General features: G+C 56.7%; 2 protein-coding genes across 4 annotated transcripts; one reads left to right on the forward strand and one right to left on the reverse strand.

The window, feature by feature from the left end:
- The first annotated feature begins 119 nt into the window (after positions 1-119).
- On the forward strand, positions 120-6,833 carry ANKRD53 (ankyrin repeat domain 53). Of its 3 annotated transcripts, none has more exons than XM_084901203.1 (5): positions 120-991; positions 1,312-1,511; positions 2,716-2,880; positions 3,235-3,400; positions 5,498-6,833. In XM_084901203.1, exons 1-5 carry the CDS (start codon positions 581-583, stop codon positions 6,185-6,187), a joined length of 1,632 nt encoding a protein of 543 aa, XP_084757329.1. In that variant the 5' UTR covers positions 120-580; the 3' UTR covers positions 6,188-6,833. The 3 variants fall into 3 exon arrangements, with proteins under 3 accessions (XP_084757329.1, XP_084757330.1, XP_084757331.1); XM_084901204.1 differs by having other exon boundaries at positions 3,238-3,400; XM_084901205.1 differs by having other exon boundaries at positions 3,280-3,400.
- On the reverse strand, positions 6,808-14,835 carry TEX261 (testis expressed 261). Its single transcript, XM_084901238.1, has 6 exons — positions 14,639-14,835; positions 13,621-13,700; positions 12,276-12,429; positions 10,471-10,538; positions 9,756-9,858; positions 6,808-9,582 (listed from the first exon to the last, which is right to left on the reverse strand). Exons 1-6 carry the CDS (start codon positions 14,706-14,708, stop codon positions 9,467-9,469), a joined length of 591 nt encoding a protein of 196 aa, XP_084757364.1. The 5' UTR covers positions 14,709-14,835; the 3' UTR covers positions 6,808-9,466.
- Positions 14,836-21,991: the final 7,156 nt, after the last annotated feature.

Genomic DNA, 21,991 nt, shown 5'->3' on the forward strand with positions numbered 1-21,991 from the left:
TTCCTCTCTGAAAAAAAAATCAATAAAATATATTTTTAAAATAAGCAAATTGCTCAGCCAGCCTCCTCTGATTGCTGCATCCCTTCCCTCCTTGTGAATTGGGTTCCATTATCCCCTTTTGCTGATGCAGAAACTGAGATACAGTAGTCACATAACTTGCCCAAAGTAACTTGCCACCCCACTGATGTGTAACACCTTGCTAGGGGCAGTTTGGAAACACATCAATAGCTAATAAAATGTTCACTTCCTGTCGCCCAGTAGCTCGACTTCCAGGAATCCATGGGAGGAAAGCAGCCAGAGAGGAGCCATATTGCTCCCTTCGGAGCGTGGGAAAGGACAGCGCATCCCTCCCGACATTGAGCCACGGTCACGGTCACGTCACAACGTGAGTTTGTTAAGGGGAGTGTTGGTCGACGTTAGCTCATAATGTAACCCTAAGTGATGTAACGTACCGTAACAGACCGCGATTTCTGCGAGTGGTGGGATTGTGGTTCTGCTTTCTTCCTTGTCTTTTTCTGTATTTTTACTTTATTTTTTTTTCAATCCGCACTCATTCGTGTTACAATCAGAAACAGAGGCTATGGTCTTTGGGTTTGTGGTGGGTGCGTTAGATGCCCAGTTTCCAGGGCGAGGGGGCGCGGGCGGCGGGGGTGCCGTGTTGGGCCCAGGCCAGGGCCCTCCCGGGCGCCCGAGCTCGGCCCCGCCCCCGTCCCGCCCGCAGCACGAGTTCGCGTCTCTGCTCGCCCGCAGGAGCGAGGAGCCTCCGCGGTGCTACTCCGTGGGCGGGGGCTGGGAGAGCAGGAGCGCGCAGCCCCCGCCCACCCCACGCGCCTCCGGCTTTGCGGGGAGTGTCTCCAGGAGCAGCTCTGCGTTCAGAAAGGAGAGGCCGGATGGCAGCTATTGCGAGTGGTTCGCGGCTGCCTTGGGCAACCTGGAATGGCTGCGGTTCTCTCTGAATCAGGACCTTAAGGGAATCGTCTCCGATCACAAGGTAAGGATCCTCCCCTCCACCAGGAGCTCCTCACACAGTGCTCACCTGGCAGAGGGCACCCACGGGTGTCCTTTTCTGGCTAGGTCATCCTACTTCACCTCCCCATTGTGGGAGGGCCATTTGGGGGCATCCAGGAAGAGTGAGCACATACTAGTGTGGGAAAGGGGTGTGAGTGACTCCTGGGCGAGGGAGGGGGGGAAGGGAGGGGTCAGAGGGAAGCCGGGTAGGGGAAACCCAAGGAACTGCTACCTTGGTTCGGTTTGGGACCCTGGGACCCCCATCCTGCTCAGCCCCTTCCTGCCCTCCTCTGGCCGCCACAGGGTTTCACTGCCATCCACTTTGCAGCCCAAAAAGGCCAGCTAGAGTGCCTGCAGGTCTTGGTAGAGGAGTACGAGTTTCCCGTGGATCTGCGCACCAGAAATGGCCAGACACCGCTACACCTCGTCATCCACAAGGAAAACAAGAACGTGGTCCTCCCGTGCATTCACTATCTGCTTGAGCACGGGGCATCCCTCAACAGGTGAGTCCAGCCTACGCCCGCTTGGAGGCCGGGCAGATCCATGCGGGACAGGCAGAGGGGCTGCGGAGGGACAAGAATTGGGTCCCACGTGAAGCCCACAGGGTGAACCAGTTAGAAAACTGGGCGGCTCCGGGAGAGGTCAGACCTAGTTCACCTCCCGGCTTTGCCACCTGCTAGCAAACATCGAGACCCAAGCAAATCACGCCGCCCTAAACCTCCGTGCTCTCCGGGACATTGGGGTCACGTGGGCAGCTGCCCAAAGCCCAGGGCCTGCGTGCCATCTCCAGGTTGTAACTTAATTAGTTTGGGGCGTGGCCCGGGCTTTGGAAGCTTGAAGAGATCCACGTGTGTTTACGGCAGTTTGGGAGCTATTTGCTGCCTCCGTGTCTCCAGCTGAAACCTGTGAGGATGCCAGTGCCTGTCACTCTGTGGTACTTGAGAAAATGCATGGGAAGTGCATGGGCGGCAGACAGGAGACTGTTCACTCCCACAGCACAGACTCCGTGCTGAGTACCATGCGGGAGGTGAGGGACACCGCAGGGAGCGCCCCGAATGCTCCCTGCCCTCCTGAAGCTGACAGCCTCCAGGGCAGGAGCAGACAGTGAAGGGGCACAGAAATGAATGAAGAAAATGACTGAGTATGAAGAGAACAAACAGGGGCGTGGGGTGGGAAGTGAAAGGGGCAGGAGAGGCTCTTTGGAAGGGGCCGTCGCCTCTAAGGTGGTGACATTTAAGTCCCACCGGAAGATGGTGAGCCAGCCATGCAGAGAGCCAGAGGGAAGTGTCCCAGGCAGAGTGAACATTGTGTGTAAAGGCCCCGTGCTAGGAAAGAGCGCGGCAAGGTCAGAGGAGGAGGAGGAGGAGGAGGAGGAGGAGGAGGAGGAGGAGGAGGAGGAGGAGAAGGAAGAGGAGGAGGAGGAGGCAGGGCCCTGGGTGCACAGGCTTGTGGAAAGAGGCAGGAGGGCTGGTTGATTTCCGAGGGTGAGGTCAGGGGTCTCTGAGGTCCAGCAGTTCTGCCCTGTCCACACCCCCGCAACTAAGTCCAAATCCTCCTCCTCCAGCTGAGGGCAGAGAAGGGACATGCCAGGGTCACCCAGTGGGCTGGTGGCAGAGCAGGCCTGGAAGCCGCTTTGCCCGCCAACCTGATGGGTAGATGCCCTTTGTCCTTCCTGACCGCCCTCCGCCCCTGGGCGGGCCCCCGCAGTAAGACACGCAATGGCTCCACGCCGCTGCACCTGGCCGCCCGGGAGGGCCTGCTGAGCTGTGTGAAGGTCCTGGTGCAGAACGGCGCCGACGTCCACGCCCGCGACGCCATAGGCTGCAAGCCTATCGACTACTGCAAAATATGGAACCACCGCGTCTGTGCCCGGTGAGTGTGAGAACCCCCTCCGGCCTGCCGCCCCTGGGGCCCTCACCCACGGCAGAGCCTGTAGGAGGAGGGTCTGGGAAGCCAGGGGCTGGGGGAGCAGTCTTGGGAGTTGGCCCCTTCCCAGGATATCATTCCCAGGGGCTTTCCACGGGCCTCACCCCTGTGGTTTAGCACTGCCTTTCCTGCCCCTGGCTCCTCATCAGGAGGGTAGTGATCGGTCCCTCAGACACTTGCCTCTCACCTCACAGGAAGTAGTTAGCCAGAGGGGCCTTGGTCAGTGGGGGTGCGTCATGTTGCTCATCTCATCTCTGGCAGCCCCTCCTATCCCCCCCTTCCCCCCTCCCTGGCCCTCAGCAGCAGCCAGTCACTGAGGATGACACATCCTCACCTTGGCACCAGGTTCCTGAAGGATGCCATGTGGAAACGGGACAAGAAGGACTTTGCCTGTGAGATGGGGAAGCTGAAGAGGCTCAAAGGCGAGCTGGCCCTCATGGAGCAGGACTACCAGACTGAGTATCAAGTAAGGGCAGGGCTGCGGAGGCTCCGGGCATCAGCTGCTGCCTAGGCATGTGAGCAGAGGCAGGATCCGCCTGTGCCGTTAGTGACGAGAAGCAGTCCCATCCAGATAGCCTCCTTCCCCCGTCCTCTGCCTAAAATTCTACCCTGAGAAGCCACTTCTTTAGGTCAAAAGTCTTGTCTTGTGTTAGAAAGCTAAAGCAGCTTAAATTAGCATTTATGAAGCCCTCTCCCCTAGTGCAGTGCTCCCTTCTGGTGAGGAGGAGAATCTCTAATGAGACCCAGGTCCTTGCCTTATTGGGAAGTGCACTGGTTAAAAAGACCCATCTTGCCCTGACTGGTTCCTCAGTGGTTAGAGCATTGGCCTGCAGACTGAAGGATCTCGGTTCGCTTCCCAGTCAAGGGCATATACCTAGGTTGCAGGCTCTCCAGACCCAGTAGGGGCCCATGTGGAAGGCAATCAATAGATGTCTCTCTCGCATTGATGTTTCTCTCTCTCTCTCTCTGTCTCTCTCTCCCCCTCCTCCCTCCCTTCCACTCTCTCTCAAAATCAATGGAAAAAATATCCTGGGTTGAAGATTAAAAATAAACAACCTTCCAACATACTCTCTGCTAGGCACCTGTTAGACCCTGAAGCTCCACAGACCAATGAGAGGTGGTCTTCTCCCTCAAGGAGCTTAGAGTTTAGTAGAGGAGATGGGCTATATTCCCACAGAGGAGAAGGGGCTCAGGAGGTGCCAGAAGGATAATACTTAAGAGGAGTCTTTAACGATGGGTAGCAGTTGGCCATATGAGGAAGGAGGGAAGGGCTGACCAGGCTGAAGGAACAGACAGCCCTGTGTTGCGGGGGGGTGGGGGTGGGGGGAGAAGCACATTGAAGTGTGTATGCCAGAAGTACAAATTCAGTACAGTCAGGGCTTCGATGTGACAAGCTAGAGATTTGGCAGGGGCCCAGGTCAATGGCTGGGGAAGAGGGGAGTCACTAAGGGATTGTAAGCAGGTATAATTACATAGGATGCAAGAGCCAAAAAAACCAGAAAGATGCTGGGAACCCTAATTGGACCCAGAGTGGGGAGGGCTTGGGAGCTGGCAAATCTAGGGCTCCAGCTCTGTTCTGGCCACATTTCTCTCGTTTTCTCAGTCCTCCCTCCTCTCAGTCCTCACAGTTGCCTGTGTCCAGAATAGGCAAAGCACATCTGTTCCTGTGGCTCTAAACTTTCCCACAGGCCCTTGCAGATCTCCCCTATCTCTTACTGGCCTCAGTTGGATCCTATGTCCACTCTCGTTCCAATCCCTCAAGCTAAAGGAGAGCCATGTGCTGACTGACCTAGGTCTGGGGCAAGGCTGATGGAATTATCATGAGAGGCTCAGCCTAAGCAGAACCTACCTCCAGAGCTGGGCCAATCTTCAAACCACCTGAGGGCTTAGCAACAGCCTGGGAAGTGAACTAGGAGACAGGGGGCGGGTAGGGGACAGTTCTGTGATGAGCTGAAGGTCAACTGTAGTGGAAGCACAAACAGACAGCCAGACCAAGTGATTCCCACCCAGCCTGGAGAGCCAGCTGTGTCCCCCTACAGGACTGCTCAAGGCCAGCCAAGTCCTTCCAAGAAGCCTGCTCAGATTGGCGCCAGCCAGCTCCAGGCCTTCCCAACCTCTCTGCTTTCTCCACCCAGGGTCAAGGATGCAGCTTACACTTCTCGTAAACCTTTCTCTCCCATCAAACCAGAGACTCTTAGGGCAGGATGTGTCTTCACTACCAATATGGGATCCTCCCTCGAGATGCAAGGTTTTCTGTAGGGCAGAGACCGCATCTTCCCCCTCCAGCTGAAGACCTCACTGAGGGTGGAGGCTGGGTCTCCGTCAGGTTGGAGCCCCTCAGCCCAGGGGCTCCCTTGGGGCAATAGTTGTCTCTCCATCAGAACAAGGGCTCCCATGAGGCAGGGGATTCTCCCATCAGGCTCAGGGCTCCCATCAGACTAAGGTAGGACGTTGTCTGACCAATCACACCCGAGGATCCAAGGGCTATGGCCACAGGCTCTCCTTCCACAGAAGCACAGAGGGAGCAGCCCTCCCCCGCTGTCTTATGCCTCTGACATTGCAGAGAGAACAACGGATCCTGAGTCAAGCTGATTTCAAGAAGTGGTTCCATCGCAAGCTACTGCCTCGAGACCAACCTCTGACCCACAACATCAAGCGAGAGCCCCACGCCCCTGCCTGGGCCCTCCCCGTCTCCAAGATCCCCAAGCTGCCCAGGCGCTTCCACCTCTCCCCAGAACACCTGCAGCAGATAGCACAGCCCAACCTGCGGCCCCTGCTGACACCCAGGCCCCTCTATAAGCAGCCCATAGTGAGGCAGCACAAGCCGTGGAACATTAGCAACAACCCGGCCAGATCCCCCACCGCCCAGCTCGGCTCCCCGCAGGTCATCCGCATGGGCGTGCACCCAGACCCCAGCCCCGAGCACGACTTCCGCAGGTTCATCAAGATCAGGTCTGACGGGCAAGGCGGAGCGCAGCTGCGCACGGTGGCTGGCAAGCAGGTGGCCCCCGTGCCCCGGCTGCCCCTGGAGGTGATAGTCCGGGAGCTGCACCCGCAGGCGCGGCCGTGCAGGATGAAGGTGCCCCAGGGCTTCCACGCGGTCAGCATCAGGGACCTGGGCCGGAAGCGGCACATGGGCGACAACACCTTCTGGACCGACACTCTGGCCATGAGCTTACGTGAAACGTTTGATGACACCTTCGTGGCAACAGTGCAAGCCCACCAAGGGCTCCCCATTCTGCCCTGCCCCTAAACACCCCCCTTCCCCCCATAAACTTATTTTGGTAGCCTCTTTAGCTGGGGCAGCCTAGTGAGGGCTGAGGTGTGGTCATTTATGTTGCGGACAGGGAACAAGGCAGAGAGACCCACGGGCTTCCCACTCCCAGGATGAAAGATCAGAGCCCCTACCCCCCAACAGAAGCCCAGATCCTTGGGGACCCACCCAGGAGATTCAAATTAGGGCAGCAGCCCAGAGCTCAGAGTGGGGGTCAGTCTGTATCCTAAGCGCTGGCATTGTGAAAGGAACATTCTGATGTCCCCTTTGCTCCTACCTCCCTCCAAACAGGGCACCGGGGACAGGCAGAGGAGCCACTGGGAAACCTGCCTCCTCTTCAGACTAAGTCCTTCTACTACGGACCCCAGGCCTCATGCTTCACCTCCAGAGCCAGAACGGGGTGGAAGATGGCTAACGTGTCACCTGCCCATGGCTTCCCTGCCACTGTGGTGTCCGCAGGGCAGGGAGGCACAGGGGCATGTGTGGGGGGAAGAAGGAAGGACCCATGGCTTTAGTTTGAGACTATGGACACACGTGTACTTCCTCCAGGAAGCTAGCCTGCACCCCCTGCTATCCGCTGTACACATCACCACAATTCATTCATTAAACAAACATTTATTGAGTGCTTTCTATGTGCCAGGCACCAAGCGAGGCGCTGTTGATACAAAAACTGAAGGACAGTCCCTGCCCTCAAGGAGCTTACAGTCTAGTAAGGAGATAGACCGGTACATGGGCAAGTACGCCCACAGTGATGTGTGTGGTGTGCTGGAGTGGGCCAGGGGAGGGGACTTTAAAAGCTCCTTGGACGACGTTAAATCTTAAGTTGAGAACTAACAAAGACGCCCTGGTGAAGAGAAGGGGAATCAAAGTGGCATCTCTGGATACAGGAGGCCAGGACCCAGAGTGCAAGATGGCAGGCGATGGGGCCAGAGAGGCGAGCGGGAAGCAGGACAACGCGGGTTTCCCAGCCATGCTGAGGGTCTGGATTCTGTCCTGAAGGCAGAGGGAGCCATGGGAGGCTGCAGGCCAGAAAGTGACTTGATCTACTATGCATTTTAGAAAGACAACTCTAGCTGTGGGACAGAGAAGCAGGAGGCGGCTGTCACAATAACCCAGGTGAAAGTTGATGACAATGGGAGTGGCTCTAATCAAGAGATATTAAGGAGGCAAATTTGACAGTTTTCAGAGATTGGATGCGGGGGGCAAAAGGAGAAAGCAGGGATAAAAAGGTTTCTGTTTTGGCTCCTGAGTGATCCTGGGGCCACAGCAGGTACCCAAAAGAGGCAGGTTCGCAGAGGACGGCAGGTGCCCCCTGGGCTGTGAGAGGAGCGTGTGCACCCAGAGGCGGCAGAACCGGTTCAGAAGCCCAGGAGGGGTGCTGGGGCTGGAAGTCAACTCTCACTTCCTTGGCAAAGAGGCAAAGCCATGAGCGTGGACGGGCTCCTCCTGGGAGCCCAGGACAGGACCCTGAGAAACCCCACTGCACGGGCGAGTGGAGAAGCCTGCATAGGACACCGGAAGAAGCCACAGAGGTAGGAGGAGAAACGGCCAGAGAAGTGCGGCTCAAGGAGCTGGGGGTGGTCAGCCCTGTCAGATGCTGCAGAGACCCAGTGAGGGGTGAGAAGGGCTCACTGGACTTGCACAAGGAGACCACTGGCAACCCCGCAAGAGCACGGAGTGGAGCGAATGGAGGAGGAGGTGGAGCCCGTCCTCAGGGTGAGGAACAAAGAGGACAGTGAGGGAGAGCAGGGCCAGCTGTGGCCCAGCAGTGAGGATGATGATGGCCCCGTGTCTACCTTGGCCCCCCTGGTCTGCCTAGGATGAAGGGGCCTGGCGATCCAATTCCCACTGAGAGAAGACCCGGGGGTGCTTGCTGCTCCTTCCAGGGCAGGGGGAAGGCTGGTATTGTTGAGAGAGAACAGGAGACGCAAGAGCCAAGGAAGTGAAGGGCTACAGTGGGAACTGAGGCGGGATGTGGAGGAAAGATGTGCAGCACAGGGACTTAGAGATACTACGTGTGCAGCCCATCGCTGCACCTGCTCCCTCGCTGTGAGGTATAAGACATGGCCAGGAATGGCTCTCGTGGGGACTTCATTCCGGGATGTGCTGCTGAGGGTCTGCAAGGCACTGTAGTTGGAGTGCAAGGTGAACAGATGCTGGTCTGTGCCTGGGACCTCACCTGCCTTCTCAGAAGCCTGAGCCATCTCCGCAGGGGCGGAGCACACAGACAAGGGGGCCAGGCCCGTGTGCTCTCAGCGACGCACGGCTTCCTCCACTAGGCCTATTTCTGAAAAAACAGGCTCTGGCCCGGACTGCTGGCAGTGGAGTTTTGTTTCTCCTTGAGCCTGACATAGAATTCTGCCAGAAACCACTCCTTTTCTCCAGGGGAAGACTTATAAATAGGGCATTGTAGATGTTGCTCTGAAACTCTAACCCAGTCCCAAACTGCTTGCTCTCTCTCTGCACACCCCGCGCCCGCCCCCCCCCCTCCCCCCCTTGACAGTCATGGAGCCTTAGGGATAGAAGAGAGAGAAGAAAAGACGGGGGTGGGGGAGCATAAGAAAGGCTGCATCCACCTGCCACTCCCCACCCCCTGACCAGGCTCAGCTCTTCCTTCTGCCCCCTTCCCACTAAGGGACAAAGAACAGTCCCTTCGGAAAGCAAGGCCAGTCCCAGCACAGGAACCCCTGCCGCGGAACAGCCCGTCCAGGCCGGGGCAGAAGGTCAGCAGGAAGAAAGGAAGATGAACTTTAGGGGATTAAGGCAACAGTGCCACCTAGAATCTTTATTCAAACGGGAATCAGACTTGGACAGGAATCACAGTTCAACAGCAAAAACTATTTCCTGGGAATTGCCAAGCCATGGCCCTGCCCCATGACCATCCATCTGCCCAAAGGCCCTATCCCTGTCTGCTCTCCAGCTTCAAGGCCCCTGCCCTGCCCACCTCGACGGAGCCAGCGCCTCCTGACCCAGCGTGGAAGGGTGGGGCAGGCCACGGAGCTCAGCTTGTACACAGGCAGGTGGGCCGCGGCCTCCGCCACGCAGGCTCCGCCCCTGCCCTGGTGCCTCTGAGGTCACCGCCTCTAGCAGCATCAGATCTGAGCCCAGCTGAGCATCCCGAGGAAGGCGGGGATGGAGGCTCCGGGGAGACTTGCAGGAAGTCAGGCCAGGGCTGGGGGACGGAACCTTCCAGGCTCACAGAGAGGCCCGGGGGCCCGGCTCTCCTGATCTCGCCCCAACATCCCCTCCCCGGGGGCGTCAGTACATCTTCTGACGACTGGGTAGAATGGCCTCTTTGATGAAGGAGAAGACAACCAGGATCCCTAAGCGTTTGCCCCGCTTGCCTTTGGTGAAGTAATTGGAGACCACGTCATCTGCGGAGACACGGGCAGGGGGGTGAGTGTGTGTGTGTGTGTGTCTGGAAGGGAGCACAGCCCTCCGCTCCGGAAACCGAGCGTCTTGGTCCCAGGGCTGGGCTCCGGCCCCCCCAGCCGCCTGGGGCCTTGCTGGCGCCCTCCCACCGAGACCCCGCACACAGCCCGCTCACCTCCTGGCTGCACGGTGGAGGGCAGGACGTTCTCGCCGGCCGACAGCGACACGAAGAACGCAAACGGGATTATCCACAGACAGAAAGTGAAGTAGGCCAGGACCTGGCGACGAGAGACACTGAGAAGAGGGCGCCCCGGAGGTGCTGTCTCTGAGAGGCGGTCAGGACTGCACAGAAGCCCCCACACCGGGCCTCTGAAGGCGGAGACAGGACAGTGGGGAGGGGTGCGGGCTGAGGAGGACTCATGCAGCCACAATCCCCAATCGCTGGTCGCTGGGATGGGAACTTCTCTGACCCACTCCCCAAAGCAGCGCTCTTGTTCTCCCCAGGGGTCCGGACTGCAGTGGGCGGGCATGGAAAGCCGGAGGGCAGAAGGCCTGGGCAGGGCACGGGGGAACCAGGGTTTGGGGCTGCAGCCCACCGGACCTGTGAAATGTGCATCACACGAGGCCCCTCCACCCTCCCTTCCTGAGGCTGGGAGCCTGGGAGACCCAGAGGACTCACTAGGGGAGAGCCGTGTCTCTCCATCTCAGCCGAAGGGGCCCCTGCTCCTCCTCCACACTGCTTTCTAAACCATCTACACTAAGTTTTAAACAGAGAGTTAGCCCTCAATGGGCTCAGTTTCGAATCATAGCTCGGTTCACTAAGCAAATCATGCAAGTCCCCTTTATCCTTCGGTCCCTGTTAAGAGTGTGATGTACTAAACGCTTCTTACCTCTGAGAAAGGATAGTATTCCTCCGCAAAAAACTGAAATGCTAGGTAATGATTCACCACCACTAGTCCTGTTGAAGGAATGGAGAGTCCGTTAGTCTGGGGGGAATAGCATAGAAGCCGGACTTTTCACTTTCAAAAGGCTCAGGGAGCTGGGAGCCCTGAGCTTTAGTCCTAACTTTACACCCGACTCAAAGACTTACTCTCCATTTGTAAAAATGGGCGAGTTGGCCCCCACCCGCCCCCTGCAGAGGGCATCTCTGAGTAAAATCAGAAGGCAGGGGAAGCCCTGGGAATGTTATGAAAAAGAGCCGTCGGTGCCGCATCCTCCAAAGCCCCAGGACCATTAAGCTGGCTTTCGGTGAGTCCTACAGGGCTCTCCTGTGGGAGGAGGAAGTCACGGGTGTGAGGTCACATCCTCCCATGAGATCCACTCCAAACTCGGCAGCAGAGACAGGACGCCTCAAATGAAGAGCACTCCTCAAGAATAAAAGGGCACAGTTGGCTAGACACGTTGGGGGTGCAGTCTGAGGGTTCCTCAAAATTCTGGTGGACAGGGTCTTTCCTTAAACTGCCCCAAGGCGAGGCCCACTGGTCTAAACTCCTATGTTCTGGACCCCACACACCTCCTTAGTGTGCAGCCGCATTTACTGGGGGATGGGGGAGAGAAAGAGCAGATCCTGGGACAGGCTGCTCAAGACAGGCACCCCAGCCTGACCCCAGCCTGGCCAAGGACAGGCACCAGGACACAGCATCCCCATGAGCACCCGTCACAGACTCCTCTCAGCCAACCGGCACGTCTCCTCTCCTCCCCTGCCTCTCCCTTCCAAGGCAGACACCGCGCCACCACCCTGCCTAAGCACTGGGGCGCTAGGAGATGCTGGGAGGCAGGATGGTGCATGATGCCCACAAAATCTTTCAGGAAAACTAAGGCGCCTGAAGGGCGGCCTGCTGCTCGGGGCAGGAGTGGAGGGTTGTGGTGGAGGATGCAAAAGGGCCTGGTCTCCAGGGAAGAGTTCCCCACCCAAAAGCCTTTGGCAAAATCATACCAAAGGCACGCGGAGAAGGGACCGGGTCTAGCTTTCGCACTGTGCCCTCCTTGTGGATAATATTCTCCCCAGGTTCTCCCACAGAAACAGAAGAGTAGTTCTATAAAACCCCCAATTCCACCTGATGTCCTGACCGAAGGCTAGGATGACCCATAATGATTACTGGGAGAAAGGGCAATGCTGGTAACCGAAAACTTCCCAGAGCTTTTCTACAAACAGCTCTAAGTATCTGCTTATGCCAACTGAGTCCACACATCAGCTTTGGACAAAAAGAGAGGCTAAGGCCCAGAGAGGGGAAATGACTCTCTAGGGTCAGGGCAAAGGCAGGACAAAGGCCGGCCGGAAGGCCAGGGTCCTCCCAACACATGCATCAACCCCAAGGCCGTGGGCAGGGCGCCCCCAGCCCCATGAAACTACAGTCCTAATGCTGGGCCAGCGGGCCGGATGGGGAGCTGCCCGCCTGCTGAACTTTCCCTGAACAAGTAGTTTCTTAGGGGCTCCAAGTACTCAGCAAGCCCACCTTTTCTCTCTCCCCAAGCCTTCTTCAGACTTACCTCCCTGCGAAAGCCCTCCCTGTCTGAGCACCCCCGGCCCCACTCCCACCAAATTCTAGTCACGTGAGTCAGGTGGGCTCTAGGCTTCTCACACGTGTGGAGGACCTCGGCGCTCTGCCTCTGTTCTCTAGAACCCCTTCAGTGCCATGAGCTGGCTGGGCACAGCAACTACCTCAGTTGCCTCCTCAACTCTGCCCCCTCTCACCGCACGACAGGATGAAGTTGGGCGAGGTCAGCATGATGAAGGGGAAGGTCTGGAGGAGGCCAAAGTAGACGAGGTTGGTGAAGAGGCCCACGCCAATCATGCAGGTGGGGAAGCGCTCAAAGACGTAGAGGCCAATCAGCACAGCCGTGGAGAACTGAAACAACCAGAGGCACACAGTGCAGGGAGCCTCTTCCAGGCAGTCTTCCTGGACTCAGCCCCCAGCCCGCTTGGGGCAACGCTAGGCTCATGCTTCAGTCTCACCTCATTTCAGTCACAGGTCTGATCTCCCCACCTCGCCTCTCGGGTGGCATCTTTAAAAGGTAAGCATCTTTCAATGCCATTCTCAAAGTGTTTGACGGCAACCCACAGTAAGAAAACGTTTACACTGACCCCCAAACACACACACACACACACACACACACACACGTATGATCCAAGTTCAAAGTTCAATTCTAGTCTTTTCTAGTCCACCTTTTAGGCTAAATTATGACCAAATGAACTGGTCACACAACCCAATAATGAATCATACGTGCAGTATGAAAACGCTGTTCTGAAGGACTTAGCTGCCAGTGCTTACCAAAGGACAGCTGGTTAAATAGAAGTCAAATTCCTGTACCAACGCCTATGAGCCGAGAGCCGCCCCTTGTCTCCACCACTAACTCCCCACCTCAGGCCAGGCTCAGAGTGGAAGTGGCTGCTGACACCTGGTGGCCTGAGAGGCACTGGGCTCCCGTCCACATGTGCTCCCGCCCCGCCCCCAGAGTTCCTGCAGCTGGCAGGATTCTATCCACCGGCAGTCACTCCTGCGGCTTTGACATCAAGGCTTTGTGCCTTCAGCAAGAAACTTTCCGTGAGACCTGGGGAGGGCAGGGCCCGGGCCAGGGAAGGTATCTCCCTCTTAGGACTAATCCCTCGATCCAACGAGAAAGAGGGCAATGAGCAAGTACTCAAAACTGTCCTTAAGGGTCCTCTCCATTCTGAATGCTGTGAGCAGAGTGAGGGGCTAGGGCCAGTGGAAGACAGCCAAGCCAAGGCAAAGCCACGGTCCTGTCCACAGAGAATGAGCACTCAGCTGTCGCCTTAAGAGACAGAGAATGGGGTCTGCAGTGAAGCAATTCGACTTGGGGAAGGAGGCAAAGACCTGGGCCCAGGAGAGCAGACCCCCCCAAAAAACAAAACAAACAAACAAAAAAAACAGGGCAAGATACAGGGGTTGCACCCTCAGGAAACAGCAGGGATCAAGGTCTCATAATCCAGGCCTCACTTTCCCCGCTTCTTCTTTTTGAGGCAGGGCGATAGGTGAGGGTGAAGCTAGTGGGTGAACCTGGGGGAAGAGGCCACTTACCCAGATCATGTATTTTATGATCCTGCTGGTGGCCACTGTGTACTCTTCTATCAGTTCCGCCAGGTAATAGAGTCCGGCCGCTGAGGAGGGTGGGGAGGGTGTACAAGAAGAGGATCAAGCGGAGAGAACATTAGCCAGGGTCACTCCCACCATCACCGTCAAGCCCTTTCCCTGCAGCTGGGTCCCCGTGACCCCTCATGGACTCCAGAAGTCCAGGAACAAACCCAACAACCCATGCGCTGCCCTCCAAAGTCTGAAGAAGTAAAACTTCATCATCAGGGCAACGAAGCAGAGACTTCACAAAAGTGGAAAAAAACTGTATCAGATGCTTCGGCACTCCGCTAACCTCTGACCCCGTACAGAGTCATTTCCTCCGCTCATTCAGTTAATATCTGTCGGGCACTTCATATGGGCCAGGTGCTCGGCGGCTGAGTGCTGCGAATGCAGCAAAGACAATGTCCCTTTGGGAGCCAGCTAGGGGTGAGCGTAGGGGTCAGGGGGAGGAGGGGAATCCGAGGATTCCAGGGTGACAAGTGCTATTGTAGGGAACGGAGGGCCATCAAATCCCACGGCGGGCTTCCCGGAGGAGGTGAGATCTCTGCTGAGATCCACAGCAGGAACCAGCCAGAAGGGGGTTAGCGGGTCAAAGTTAAAAGAGTAAAAAGTTCGAAGGCCGAGCCCGCAGGCGAAAGGGCGGCGGAAGTCGGAGGGAAGTTCGGCGCGGCCCGCCCGGAGGGTGGGCGCGGCGGCGGCAGGTGGGGCGCCGCGGGGCGCTGAGAGCCACTCCCGGCGCCGCGGGCGGGCGGCGGTGACACCGGGGAGGACCGCTGTCGGCGGGCGGCCGGGGTCAGCGGGAGGGGCAGGACCAGGCGGGGCCGGAGGAGGGGCGCGAGGCCCGGGAGCACCAGGCGGGGGTCTCCGGGAGCTCCGGAGCCCCAGCGGGGCGGCCCCCGCGAGCGCCGCCGCCGGGGAGGGAGGGAGGGAGGGAGCCCCGCGGGCTGGGGTCGCGCACTCTCACCGACGGCCAGCGTGATGAAGGACACCTGGATGAAGAGCGACAGCCAGCTCAGCACGTACATGAACCACATGGCGCCCCCGCCCCGCCCGGCCCCCGACCGCCGGGAGGGGCCTGCGCGCTCGGGCTCGGACTACAGGGGGCCGCCGCCACCGCTACCGCGTCCCCGCCCCGCGGACCGCAGGACCGCCGTGCGCCGCCGCCGCCGAGAGGAGCCGGGCCCGAGCGCCGCCCCGGCCGGGCCTGGAGCAGCGCCGCCCGCCGGGCCGGAGGGCCAACTGCAGCTGCCCCGCGCGGTGCACGCGGGCGGGTCGCCAGGCTCCCGGGGTTGCACCGAGGACGGTGATGCAACCTCCGGGCAAGCAGCGGTCCCGAGCGGCGGGGATGCGGCGCCGGTATACGGGCTCGGAAGGTCCACTTTCGGCCCCTCCGGTGCACTCCCGCGCCAGCCTGGAGAGGGGTGCATGGCAGGGGAGGGCCCCCTGACCTCACCTCTCCCCCCACCCACCACCCCAGCAACACCGGTCCAGAAGCCTCCAGGCAGGTTTTCTCCAGGCTTTTTCTTGCCCCGCAGATTAACGGGGACAGGACTGTTGAATGCCTAACTTTTTTTCCCCAGGCGCTGTGCTAGGCGAGACGCTGTTCTTTTCTTTCTTTTTTTTTTTTTTTTTTTTTTTTTTTAAGGCGCTATGGTCTTGATGGATATTGATTCGATAATGTAGATCGTTTCGTGGATAGGTTTACCTTGGCTCAGGTTATAAATTTGGAAAGCCGTACAGGCAGGAGTTAGGGCGCCTTTGGTCCGTCATTCTTGAGCCTAAATCTCTCTCTGGCTGAGTTCCTTTGGGGTACAGTCTGCACCTCTGTAACGCCTACAACTCGCCTAGTGCAGGCTATGCAAGGCGCCCATTCGGCGCTGAATGCATTTACGACATTAACTGCATCTGCGAGTTACTGAAGCGGCCCGAGGAGCCCGGCAACCCTTGTCAAGAAGTCGCCCCTCTAGTGGCCGAGACATGCATGCAAAAACAGAGTACGTATATGGCATGCTTCTCGTCTCCGAATAGTATTTTTCATGCATAAAAATAAGTACATAACCTTTAAGAAATTAAACATAGAATTACAGCAACTCCCCTCCTAGGTATACCAACAAGTATTGAAAGCAGGGACTCAGCGAGGTATTTGTCCACCAATGTTCATAACAGCGTTATTCACAGTAGTCAAACGGTGGAAACAACGCACATGTCCGTCAACAGATGAAGGGATAAGCAAACTGTGGTGAGTAAATACTATGAAATATTACTCAGCCTTAAAAAGACCTGCGTTTATGACACCTGATACGACATGGACGAACCTTGAAGACATTATGCGAGGCGAAATAAACCAGACGCGAGAGGACAGATATTGCATGATTCCACTCCCTTGAGGTATCTAAAGTGAACAAATTCACAGAGACAGAAAGTAAAATGGTGGCTGGGGCGGGGGAGAGGGCTACGAGGAGTTAGTGTTTAATGGGGAAGATGAAAAGTTCTGGAGACGATGGTGCTATAAGTGTGAATATATTTAATGCCACCAAACTGTACACTTAAAATGGTACACTTCATTTATCATTTACCATGATAAAAAATACATAAGGTAAACCATGGCTGGGTCCTAAACCTTCCTTGGCCCCAGTTACCCCATCCACAAAATGATGTACATCATCGAATTAATATCCATCAAGACCATAACGCTTCATCTAAAAACCTATAGAAATTTTGAGAGACAAGCCCTAATTGTTCTCCCCTGTAGGCTTCTTGCCCCCCAACTGCCCTCCTTTGCTAGCCTGGTCCCTCCCAACAGCCCTCCCCTGCTGGCCATCTTGTGTCCATATGGGGGCAGCCATCTTTGACCACATGAGGGCAGCCATCTTGTGTGTTAGAGTGATGGTCAATTTGCATATTGCTCTTATTTTATTTATTTATTTATTTATTTATTTATTTATTTATTAAAATATATTTTATTGATTTTTTTACAGAGAGGAAGAGAGAGGGATAGTTACCGGTAGAAGCATCGATGAGAGAGAATCATTGATCAGCTGCCTCTTGCACACCCCCTACTGCGGATGTGCCTGCAATCAAGGTACATGCCCTTGACCGGAATCGAACCTGGGACCTTTCAGTCTGCAGGCCGATGCTCTATCCACTGAGCCAAACCGGTTTCGGCAATATTACTCTTTTAATAAATAGGATATTTGGTCTCTGCCCCCCTAGTTCCTGACACAGAACTCCCAAAATGCTTGTAATTTCCTCAGTGGTGGAGGTGATAGCAGTGTCTCATGCAGCACTCCTAAAACCCTTGGAATTTCCTGGGTGATAGGAGCATCTTTTATTCTGATGAAGGAACTATTAGTGGGCTCCTGGATAGCTTCAGATGGGATCTGGTCGTGGGAAAGACCAAGCCATGACTAGAAGCTTGGAACTTTCAACCCCAACCCCCACCCTCCAGGGAGGGACAAGGGGCTGGAGATAGAGTTAATAATCAATCATGCCTATATTATGTAGCTTCCACATAAACCCCTAACGAGCCATGTGGTTTTCTCTGGTCTCTTAAAGCCACTTGCCTTTGCTGTCTGGGTAATTCTGCCTCCAAGCCATTTGACCAGCGGGCTGGGTCCTGCTTTATCTCCCTACAGACTGCTTGGTTCCTGGCTCTCCTCCCTCTACCTTTATACTTATAAGAGCTTATGAGCATACCTCCATGTTCTGTCTTTGGCCACATCCCCTCACTTTTGGTCCCCTCCAGCATCTTCACTAACTCACATTCTCACACTCACACACACTTACACCTTCATTGCTCCCAAGGCCAGGGACAGACAGTCAAGTTAGTTGGTTCTGTGGTCCCAGTGGCCTTTGTGGCTGGGGCCAGTGCATCCCCAGGGGCTGAGAAGGTCAGAGACATGGGGATGAAAAGGCTGCATGGGCCCTAACCAATTTGGCCCAGTAGATAAAGCATTGGCCTGCAGACTCAAGGATCCCAGGTTCAATTCCGATCAAGGACACATCCCCAGTAGGGGGCGTGCAGGAGGCAATTCATTTGTGTTTCTCTCTCATCGATGTTTCTAATTCTCTGTAAAAGAAAAATCAATTTTTAAAATTTTTTTTAAAGGCTGGAGGGTGCGTGTGTGGACAGTTGGGCCTGGTTGTGTTGGCTGTGCCTGGTTGTGTTGGCTGCTGCCCTCTAGTGGTGGTCAGAGGAACTGGAAGGCCCGAAGCCTGGGCTGGTTCAAAACCTACAGGAATTTTGAGAGACGACTGCCTATCTAGGAGTAAGGGCTCTCCAGAGCCAGGAGGGCAAGCCCCCCACGCACACAAACACACATTATACACAGCTGGAGCCAGGATCCACCTCAGCATCTAGGCCTCTGCTGCCCCTGCCTGCCCTGGCTACAGACAATGGTTGTGTGAGACGCCATGAAGGCAGAGACAGGCAGAGACAGGCCTGGAGACCCAGGTTCCTCTTCTCTCCTCATCCTCTCTGTCCCTGTGTAGCTCCTTCCCTGCCAGCTCCCGAGCCCCAAAAGAAGCACAGTGTGGGGGTAGGAAGATTTAGGACGTGTTACCTCCCACTCTACTCCACCCTTAACACACACAGTGTCCCCTCTCTAAGGGACCTACACCCTAAAGAGGCATTTTTCCTGTGACAGTCCATGTAGTCAGCAGGTTTGGTTAATGTCTTGCCTCTCGGCTCTCGGTTCTGCAGCAAATCCGCACAGCCAAATTCTAGCAAGAGACAACCCACAAACAGTGAAAACAATGACCGCTGCTGTGTCCATATCATCTATTTGTCCCTGCAGTTTAGGCCTCCCGACCCTGTTTCTCTGCTATGCCTCTGCTCCCCACCCACGCAGCTGCCCTCCCCCACCCTGTCACATGCCTGGGGCCCCACCTCAGGTGGCTGAGTTAAAGAGCTTTCTAGTGACAAGTCCTCAAAGGGCTCTGTTAATTGCCTCAGCATTGTCTGCAGCTAAAGCTGCTAGGTCGGAGAGGACTGTGAAGGGGGCAGGGGTGAGGAGAGGGTGTGAGGCTGGGGAATGGCAGCAAAGAATGAGGTGGGGAAGGAAAGCAGCCTGGGACTTTGCACACATCACATAAAACCCTTGCAGAGCTAGCACGGTCCTCTCTCTCTCTCTCTCTCTCTCTCTCTCTCTCTCTCTCTCTCTCTCTCTCTCTCCCTGCCAAGTCCTCTCATGTAGCCATTCTTCATATGGAGTTCTGTCCCATCCCATTGCCTGCCTCCTTCACATTTGCAAATTTCAGGAGCAGCATACCCATCACTCCTCCTGAGCTCCTGTGCAGCTGGAGTCAGGTGCTCCCAGTAGAAGGGAATGAACACGCGGAGGCTGAGGGGCTGCCGCCAAATCTCCTCTTCCTTTCCCTTCCTAACAGAACCTCTACTTTGTTTGGAGCAGCCAAGGGCCCTGCTTTGCAAATAAAACAAAACTCTGTCACCAGCCTCAGCCCGGTCATTGGAGGGGTGAGTGGTGGCAGTACGAGGAGAGGGGGTGTGATGCGTACCAAATGCAAACAAACCACGTTAGCACTGTGCCCCGTTGGGACCCCTCGTGCCTCGGCATTCTTGCTCTCTGTCTGCACGGAGACAGAGTTGGCCAGATCGTTCTCTTTCTGTGGCGTTCTTGCCTGAGAGTCAGACTCTGCAGCCTCACCGATGGCACCCTGCCTCACCTTTTCACCGGACAAACTCCTCATTCTTCAAGACCCAGCTCAAATGTTATCAGAGAGGGCTGTGGGAGTTTGCTCATTTCCGTGTCACCAGGGCCTGGCACAAAGAACCATCCGTCTACAGGGGTGACCTCCGCAGCTGTACTTCCGCTGGATCACCCCTTGAAGGGGTCGATCCTTGACCCCAATTGGTCAAACATTCTCTTTCCTAGAACTGGAAGCAGAGCCACAGAGAGAGAGAGCGAGCTGGATAAGCTTGTATGCAGTATGTGGTACTTATCCATTAGAATGTTAACTTGACGCCCTTGAGGGTGTCCCTCAGTGGTTAGAGCGTCAGCCTGTGAACCGAAGGGTCTCAGGTTCAATTTCTGGCCAAGGGCATGTACCTGGATTGCAGGTTCACTCCCTGGCCCAGGTCGGGGCGCATGCAGGAGGCAACTGATTGATGTGTCTCTCTCACATCGATGTTTCTCTCTTCCCCACCCTCCCTTCCACTCTCTCAATGGAAAAAATATCCTGGGGTGAGGATTAACGACAACAAAAAAGCGTGAGCCCAATATGTGGAGGACAGCGGAGGCCAGGGGCTGATGTGTGAATAGGGTCCAGTCAGGGGTGTGTGGCCTAGGCTTTGCAGATCCCAGTTCAGGCCCTTCCTATCCCTGCTTCCTCCCCACCAAGCGCCACCGAGTTTCTGCACCCAAATTGCCCCAGGGGAGGAGGTTCCAGGGCCCAACCGATGCTGACCTGAAGGCTGAGCCCCACCTGTCCCCCTGCCCGCAGCACTGACTCCCTCCTCCTTGTCCAACCCTGATGTGAGTGGTTCTGGGTCTTGGCTGCGCCATGTTAAGGGTCAGACGAATGGGTCAGAGGCTCTGGGTTGGCACCCAGGCAGCAACAGTTTCCAAGTGCCTTGTTTGCACAGGGCAGCCCCCTGTTTGCACAGGGTTTGCACAGGACACCCCCTGTTTGCACAGGGTTTGCACAGGACACCCCCTGTTTGCACAGGGTTTGCACAGGGCAGCAGGAGGGGAGCCACTGCTCTGCGAGAAAGAGGAGCACACGAGAGCATGGAGCCGCCGGAGTCCGAGACCCCCACCCACTTCTGCCGTCAGGCAGGGCTGCAGAGAGGTTGGCAGTGGCGTGGTCAGCCTGCCCAGCCTGCCCTTCCTTCTCCCCTCCCTTCCAGCCCCTGTCCAGCCCGGGGCAACTCCCTGCAGCTCTCCCGGCTCTCCCCGCCCATGAGACACTCTGAAGCATGGCTCTGGAACCCTAAGGAACCCTCTCATCCTGGCCCCCCGATCTGCACAGACCCTCCTCCCTGAACCTTTATTTCACACACAGACTCCCCTGCTCCTTCTCTCTGCTGATCCAGTTCCTGTGAAGGACCCACTTAGCAACCCTCCTCCCGGAAGCTGCCCGAGTGCTCCAGCTCGTGCCAGCCCCTGTCTGCCCTGGTTTCCTGTTCGCTCCCAGAGTCCACAGTCCTCACTGTACGCATTTACTGCCCCCTTGTGACTTCTGGGCTTCTTATTGCGCTCCGGGATTAACACCTTGCCTGCCGGCCACTCTGTGAGACCCAGGGGTGCCCACCCCAGGCTGGCCAAACCCCGGGCTCGGCGAGTGGGGATGCTCAGAGCTGGTGCACTGGGTGCTGCTCCCTCCCTGTCACCTCCCCATGCTGGGTGTCAGACAGGGGCCCACCCTCAGGAGGGTCCTGAGAGAGTGAGGCTCAGTGGGAGCGGGTGCCAGTCCTGAGAGAGTGAGGCTCAGTGGGAGCGGGTGCCCTCTCTCACACAGAGAAGCAGCCGTGGCCGCCGGGATGGGTACCCTGGGGAAGGAAACTAGATCATTTCTTCATTTCCTCCCCGAGCTGCTGTCTCTGAGCCCAACACACCAGGTGAACTGCCTTCCCCAGGCACATGCCTGTCCCAGCCCACCTGCGTGGGTCCCCTCTCCGCCACCTTTCATGCCCCTTCGGGATGGGCGGCGGCAGTGACGAGGGTCTGAAACCACAGCCAGAGGCCAGTGAGAGGCCAGAAGCAGCATGTGCTGGTTTCGGGGCCACTCTGGCCAGCTGCACACAGTGGGGGCGGGCGTGGGGGTGGATAGCCACAGGAAGACAAAGCTAAGTGCACATCTCTGCCGACCAGCAGCAGCAGAATCACAGCTTCGGAGAGCAGCTCCGTCTCCTCGCCAGTTCCATCGGCAGCCTTGATGAGAGCGGAACAGGCAGCTGCTCCCCTGAGTGCCCCGGGTCAGGCTGGGGAACGGGGTGTCACAGACCTCAGAGGCTAACAGGCGACCAGCCTCACCCACTCACACCGAAAGAAGCACGTAATACAGTCCCCACACAGCCCGCCTGTGGGGGGCAGACACAGGCACAAAGACACATGGGGCTCACTCACAGACACGTACCCATGGGACTCACTCATAGAAGCTACCAGACTGGCCGAGACACCAAGTACACCCGTGCACAAGCAGACCCACAGACGCACCCAAATCAATCTTCCCCGGTTGAAGGACGCCTTTGGGTGGTTGGGCATGGTGACAATAGTTTTTTTCACCCACCCATGTCCCCCCCCCTCTTTTGTTTTGTTTTGTTTGTTTGTTTGTTTTGTTAATCCTCCCTTGAGGA

Source organism: Pipistrellus hanaki (genome assembly GCF_964339955.1).
Source record: "Pipistrellus hanaki genome assembly, chromosome: 12".
NCBI lineage: Eukaryota > Metazoa > Chordata > Mammalia > Chiroptera > Vespertilionidae > Pipistrellus > Pipistrellus hanaki.